Source organism: Cebus imitator, unplaced genomic scaffold (genome assembly GCF_001604975.1).
Source record: "Cebus imitator isolate Cc_AM_T3 unplaced genomic scaffold, Cebus_imitator-1.0 Scaffold219, whole genome shotgun sequence".
NCBI lineage: Eukaryota > Metazoa > Chordata > Mammalia > Primates > Cebidae > Cebus > Cebus imitator.
This window is the reverse complement of record NW_016107534.1, coordinates 2,869,182-2,876,393: the sequence shown is the minus strand read 5'-3', so window position 1 is coordinate 2,876,393 and position 7,212 is coordinate 2,869,182. Positions and strand designations below refer to the sequence as shown.

The window sequence follows — 7,212 nt, the reverse complement described above, 5'->3', positions numbered from 1 at the left end:
GCCTCGGCCTCCCAAAGTGCTGGGATTACAGGCATGAGCCACCGCGCCCGGCCCTGAAAAACAGTTTTTAAAATGCCTCCTTAAGGATCATTTGAGGCCAGGAGTTCGAGACCAGCCTAGGCAATATAATGAGACCCTCCCTCCCCCATCTCTACAAAGAAAATATTAAAAATTAGCTGGGCATGGTGGCACACACCTATCGTTCCAGCTAGTTCCTTGAGCCCAGGAGGTTGAGGCTGCAGTGAGCTATGATTGTGTTACTTCACTCCAGCCTGGGCAGCAGAGAAAGATCCTATCTCTTAAAAAAATAAATAAATAAAATAATAACTCCTTGAAGTCAGGCACTGGTGTTAGGTGCTGGTGAACCTAAAATTAATAGTACATCATCTCTGTCCTTAAGGAACTCAGCCTAATGGCAGAGACATCCATCCTGGAATTGTCCTAGTAAAGTCTAAACAGGTAGTGAGAGTGCCAGAGTGGGGCCCTCCGACCCTGAGATTCCCTGTGGAGAAGGGCCTGGCCTAGCAAGGGCAAGGGAAATGGAAAGAGACCCTTATATACAAGAGAGATTTTGAAAGTGGAAATAAGCCCTGAGCTTAGTGATCACTTGAAAGAAAAAATGAAGAAGGAGCACTCAAAAATTAAAAGGGTTAATCATGGAAAACTGGGAGAATGAGCCAGATTCATGGAATGAGGGCAGTGAATTGATTTCAAGACATGGGAAGTCTACGTGATGGCAGAACATCTAAAGAGAAAGACCAAGAGCCTGGAGGAGATACTTGGGAGGGGTTGTTAGCCAGGAGATGGCTGATGGAGCCATGAGAACAGATGAACTTTTTGAGGAGATGAAGCCTCATGGGAGCCCTAGAGTTAGAAAGTAGTTGGAGGAAGGAAGAAAATAACCTGAGGGACAACATACATTAGAAATGCTGCCATCAGCTGCACCTAAGTCCATCTAGTGAAAGCAGCACTGAAAGACAGCTTGTGGCCAGCATGATGGTGTCAACGCAAAAGGCTGACGTTTATCTCCAGGTGTCCCAGCTCTCCGCATGGGTGCTACTGAATCTTCAATGTTTCCTGTGTGCAGACACTGTTCTAGGAACTGGGGATACAGCAGTGAACGAAATTAAGTCTGTCCTGGTGCTTATATTCTGGTATGTAGAAGTAGGTGAGACAGCCCATAAACAAGATAAAAAAGCAAAATACATAGAATGAGAGGTGGTGACAGGTGCTGTTACCCAAAATACCAGGGTTTGTTCTCTTGACAAGTAACAAACAATGCAAAACTCAGTTTTTGATCAATAGGAGTTTTATTACTTGACATATGTAAGAAGGATACTGGGGGTGTTCTCTAAAGCAGTGTCTTCCCAAAGGAAAGTGACAGGAGGGTTTTACGAGGCGATAGAGAGAGGAGAGGGTGCAAAGTCACATGTAGAGGAGGTGTCCCAGTGGCACAGATGAGTGAGTCATTATGCCAGCACATATGTGGCATGTTATGGTAATGAAGCTATAGCTCCTCCCAGGGTGGAGACTTTGGCATGGTCAAGAGAAAAGTTGACTCAGCTCATCTATAAATTGCCAAGGTCTATCAGTAGTTGGTTCAGACCAATAAGGTGACCACATTCCATGCAAGGTTTGGGGAAAAACAGGCTGCAGGGCAGGAGGCTATAAAACAGGGTGATTTCTCAAGTTTACTGAATTCTTTTCGTCCTTGGAGACCCTGATATGGGTTGGATCTGATCTCCATGTCAAATTATAAACCCAAGTGTTGGAGGAGGGGCCTGGTTGGGGTGATTGGATCATGGGGTGGAGTTCTCAAGAATGGTTTAGCACCATCCCCCGTTGGGACTGTATAGTGAGTGAGTTCTCACAAGATCTGTTCATTTAAAGTGTGTGGCACCTCCCCCACCTTCCTCCTGGTCCAGCCATGTAAGACGTATCTGCTTCCCCTGTGCCTTCCCCAATCATTGTGAGTTCCCTGAGGCCTCCCAAGAAGCAGAAGCTTCTTTGCTTCCTGTACAGCTGCAGAACCATGAGCCAGTTGAATCTCTTTTCTTTACAAACTACCCAGTTTCAGGTATTTCTTTATAACAATACAGGAATGGACTAATACAGACCATCTCTGTCTGCTTACATAAGGAGAAAAATAAGGCAGGAAAGGAGAACAGTGAGGGTTGGGACTCTCAGGAGTGGTGTTGCCATCTCAGAAGAGGTGGCAAGGGAAGCTCATGAGAGAATGACACATTAGCAAACATCTGAAGGCGGTGAACATTCCAGGAAAAGGAACACCAAGGCAAGGTCCTGAGTTGGGAGTATGTTCGCAGTGTTTGAGGAGCAACTGGAAGCCAATGTGTCTGGAGTACAGCAGCAAGGAGAGTAGAGGACATGAGGTCACAGAGGGAGTAGCAGGGATGGGGGAGAGGGAGAGAGACACCAGGTAGGGCCTTTAGGCTATTGCAAGGACTTTCGCTTTTGCTATGATGAGTGAGAGGATATGGAAGACTGATATTTGCTAAATTGTTTCTTCTTTCTGTGAACCCAGCTAGACTACATTTCCCAGCCTCTCTTGCAGTGTGGCCATATGACTGAGCTCTGACCAAAGGAAGGAGGGTGGAGATGTTGTACACTACTTCTAGTACTGGCCATACAGACCTGCCACGTGCAGTTCTCCAAGCTCATTCTCTTTCTGTGGCTAGAAGTTGTGTACTGCAGACGGCTGAGCCCAGGTTCCTGTGAAACTGCCACTCAGTTTTTGAAGCAGCAACACCATTTTTGGACTCTTTGTGACTGAGAGGTAGAACTTCTATTAGCTATTTTATGCCATTACATATTAGGATTTATCTCTTTCAGAGATAGCATTGCCTTAACTAATACAGAAGGGAAGCTGTTGGAAGGTTTTGAGCAGAGAAGTAACATGATCTAAGATTTTAAAAGGATCACATTAGACTGAAAGGGAGTAAAGTTAAGGAACAGAGTGCATTTAGGAGGTGGTTTGCAGCAATCTAGGTGAGTGATGATAATGGTTTGGTCCAGGTTGGTAGCAGTGGAAGTAGTAAAAATATAAAATTCTGCGTATGATAACCACTTTTGAAAGTGGTTTGAAAGGATTTCCTAATGGGTTGGAAATAGAGTGGAGAGAAAAAGAGTCAAGGATGACTCCAAGGTTTTGAGCAAGTAGAAAAATTAAGCTTCCACTTATTTGGATAGAGAAAACTTTAGAGAGAACAAAGTTTTGAGGGATATTTGGTTTTTTTTGTTATTTGTTGTTTTTTTTCTTTTGAGATGGAGTCTTGCTTTGTCACCCAGGCTGGAGTGCAGTGGCATGATCTCCACTCATTGCAAGCTCCGCCTCCTGAGTTCAAGTGATTCTTGTGCCTCAGCCCCCAGAGTAGCTGGGATTACAGGCATGCATCACCACATCTGGCTAATTTAACAGATAATACTGAGAGATTTGTTTTGCGCATGTTGAGATACATATTAGACATTCAAGTACAGATCTCAACTAGGCAGTTGGATATGTATCTCTAGAGTTCATAGTGGTCTGGACTAAATATATAAATTTAGGAGTATATTGGTGGAATGAAATCCATGTGTTTTGATTACAAGAGACGCAAGGACTGAATCCTGGGAATTTTTGATGTTCAGATATGATTGGGGGGTGTTGATGAAAACGAATCAGCAAAGGAACTGAGAAAAATGCTAATGAGAGAGGAGGAAAGGCAGGAGAGTGTCCTGGAGAAAAGGTTCAGGGAGAAAGCATGCTGCTGACAGTGAGCTGGGGCCTGGTTGGCCATGGGCTTTAGCAATGTGGGAATCTTTGACAGGTTTGTCAAGGTAGTGGATGCGAAACCCTGATTGAAGGGCTTCAAGAGGCAATGGAGATTTCAAAAAGCTGGATCCTTTTCACAGAGTTTGCTGTAAAGGGGTGGAGAAAACTGGAGCAAGAAGGCAGAGGGGCCAAGAGAGGTTTTGTTTTATTTTGTTCTGTTTTTAATGGAAGAAATAAGTATGTTTAGGAGGCATACCAGTATATTTGTTGCTGATGGGAAGGATCTAGAAGTACAGATCAAACTGATGACATAAGAAAAAGAAAGAGTTGCTGGTGCGACATCCTTGGGGGGATGGGAGGGGATCTAGTACAAAAGGGGAAGAGCTGGACTTTGCTTGGAGAGGCAGTTCTCCATAGTAACAAGGAGAGAAGCCAGAGTCAGTGGGTCTGGATCTAGGTAATTGGTAGATATGAAAGCCTGAAATTCTCTTTCAACTGTGACTATGTTCTCAGTGAAATAGGAAGCCTGGTCATTAGGGGCATTGGCAGTTAGAGGAGAGGGAAGGTGTGAAATAGCCATTCAGCAGAGTGAACAGACTTGGGGGAATGTAGGATGATTTCCAGGCAACATCAAGGACCCTCTTGAGTCTAGGATGATGACTTTGCAGTGAAACTGGTTAGTATGTCATGTGATCTTCTCCAGGGGGCTTCAGGGCAAGGTCAGCAGCATCACACAGGCATGGAGTTGGTAGAGAGCTGGATTTAGCCAAGGGAAGAAAGTGAGAGAGACACAAAGATGTTGAGAGTGCATGCCAGGAAGTGATAATAACAATGAGTGATCACAGGTAACCTCAGTTACAGGGGAAGGAAATGAGAACATGAAGAGAGTGAGAGACAGTGAAAACCTGGTAGAAGCAATAACTTGTAGGATTGGTGGGTCAACGGATTATTGGACTCGGGAAAAAATTGGAGCTGGATATAGCTAGGGAGTGGGAATAATGGAGTTATGTACAGTTAATAATGACAGATACCAGGGTAAAATCAAGGGAGGCAGTGGATGAGGAGGGTGGAAAAATTAATATTGGAAGGCAGGAGTTCAGGAAACAGAGATCAAAGTATGGGAAGGATCATCTATGTGGATGTTGAAATCACTAAGAATTAGGACGTGACTATATAACTCAGCCTTGGAGTAATGGTGATCCAGGAGCTTATTTTTTAGCCCTCCAACCATTTCAGTCTGAAAACTACTTTAGTGAGGAAAAAGACCCTACTAGGATATCTTAAATCAAATAAAAACGTCCCAAAATATCCTGCCCACTTGGAGGATGGGCAGGTTGCCTGAAATATTCATAGTCTGTTTCTCAGTAAATGTGAAATTTTTTTTTTTTTTTTTTTTTTTTGAGACGGGGTTTCGCTCTTGTTACCCAGGCTGGAGTGCAATGGCGTGATCTCGGCTCACCGCAACCTCCGCCTCCTGGGTTCAGGCAATTCTCCTGCCTCAGCCTCCTGAGTAGCTGGGATTACAGGCACGCGCCACCATGCCCAGCTAATTTTTTGTATTTTTAGTAGAGACGGGGTTTCACCATTTTGACCAGGATGGTCTCGATCTCTTGACCTCGTGATCCACCCGCCTCGGCCTCCCAAAGTGCTGGGATTACAGGCGTGAGCCACCACGCCCAGCCCGAAATTTTTCTTTTCTTAAGACAGGATCTCACTCTGTCACCCAGGCTGAAGCACAGTGGCACACTCATGGCTCACTGCAGCCTCGACTTTTTGGGCTCAAGCAATCCTCCTACCTCTGCCTCTCCCTTGTAGCTGGGACTACAGGCACATGCCACCACTCCCAGCTTTTTTTTTTTTTTTTTTTTTTTTTTTTTTGTTTCACCATGTTGGTCAGGCTAGCCTCGCACCCCTGACCTCGTGATCCTCCCGCCTTAGCCTCCCAAAGTGTTCTATTTTTGGCAGCAATGGGATTTCGCCACATTGCCCAGGCTGGTCTCCAATTTTTGCACTCAAGCGATTTACCTGCCTCGGTCTCCCAAAGTGCTGGGATGACAGGCGAGAGCTACTGCACCTGACAATATGGCACATTTTAAACAGAGGCCAGTCCGTAGACCATCTGACAAACAATCCTTAGTGACTCTCTTCATCTATAATTGATAAACCTCTGATCAACCTATACTTTGAGCCTTTATTTCCTATCTCTGGAATCTCTAATTTAAAAAGCACTAACAATGTATGTCGGCATTTCAAGGAGTGTTATACAAAAAAGAAGTTAAGCCAGTGTTTGCAGCACTGAAATAATAGCGAACTTAGGGAATTTGAACACAAAAGAGAAATTCGCCCTACCTTACCCACCTTGTCTTACTGCCTCCCACAGGAACATTTCTGCAGCTCAAACCCAAACCTCTATTTGGAACACCAAGGCTGGGCTAGCAAGTCCAAGTTAGGGAACAGACCAACAAAGAATACAGCTTTAATCAGAAGAGAGGAACTAGCAAGAAAAACAGACAGAAAGGGAAACTGAAGGAGTCTGGCAGTTCACACTTATCCAGAGTGGTCTGAGCAGGGAAGAGAACGTATTTCGTTTTTTTGGTTTATGGCTTTACTTTCAAGTTTTAAATTAGATAAATAGAAGCTTGGTGAGCATCTCTCAGGGGTGTGCCTCTTCTCTTGTCCTCTTTATCTTGTCTGCCAAGTCTCTTCTGTTTCCTGTTACCACTTGTCTCGTGTCTCTCATCCGCTTTGACTTCCTTCTTTCTCGCCACTCCTTTTTGCTCCCTTCCACTTCTTCTCTGCTCCTACTTCCCTCTCACTCCTTTCCTCCATCGCTCGGTCCTGGCCATTCTGAGCGCACATCTTGCTAGGCCAGCTCCGGCAGTGGCATGGAGGCAGGGAGTGGCGAGGTGCAGGGGTGAGGACGTGGTTACGCACAGCTAGAAAGGCTCTGCTGTCACCGTGAGATGATTCTATTTTTGCTTAGTTGCAGTTTTCTCTTCCCCTCCATCCTGATAATCCCTCAGAAGCTGAATGCCGCAGAGTAGTGTTGATGAGGGTTGCACAGATTCTCCCCAGTGCGGAAGGGTGGCTCAAATAGAATTTCCTGTGAGCATAGGAGAGAAAAGTGTTTGATAGGATATGAATTACCTAAAAAGCTCTTTTGCGGGCACATAGATACTATGCTAATTTAAAAAACTGTCAACTGTTCATAACAGGTATCTTATAAGAATTGGTGGTGGCCAGGCCCAGTTGCTCACTCCTGTAATCTTTGGGAGGCCAGGGTGGGCAGATCACTTGAGGTCAGGAGTTCAAGACAAGACTGGCCAACATGGGGAAACCCTGTCTCTACTAAAAGTATAAAAATTAGCTGGGCGTGGTGGCAGGTGTCTGTAATCCCAGCTACTCAGGAGGCTGAGGCAGGAGGATCACCTGAACCTGGGAGG

The 7,212-nt window shown here is 45.1% G+C and overlaps 1 protein-coding gene across 2 annotated transcripts in view; it reads right to left on the bottom strand.

Annotated features, from left to right (window-relative positions):
• Positions 1-6,232: 6,232 nt before the first annotated feature.
• FAM71F1 (family with sequence similarity 71 member F1) overlaps positions 6,233-7,212 on the bottom strand; it is an 18,513-nt gene continuing 17,533 nt past the window's right edge. For both annotated transcript variants that reach the window (XM_037746047.1, XM_037746048.1), the window contains exon 7: positions 6,233-6,872. In XM_037746047.1, the coding sequence (XP_037601975.1) occupies positions 6,859-6,872 (14 nt within the window). In that variant the 3' untranslated portion in view covers positions 6,233-6,858. The remainder of the gene's footprint in view (positions 6,873-7,212) is intronic.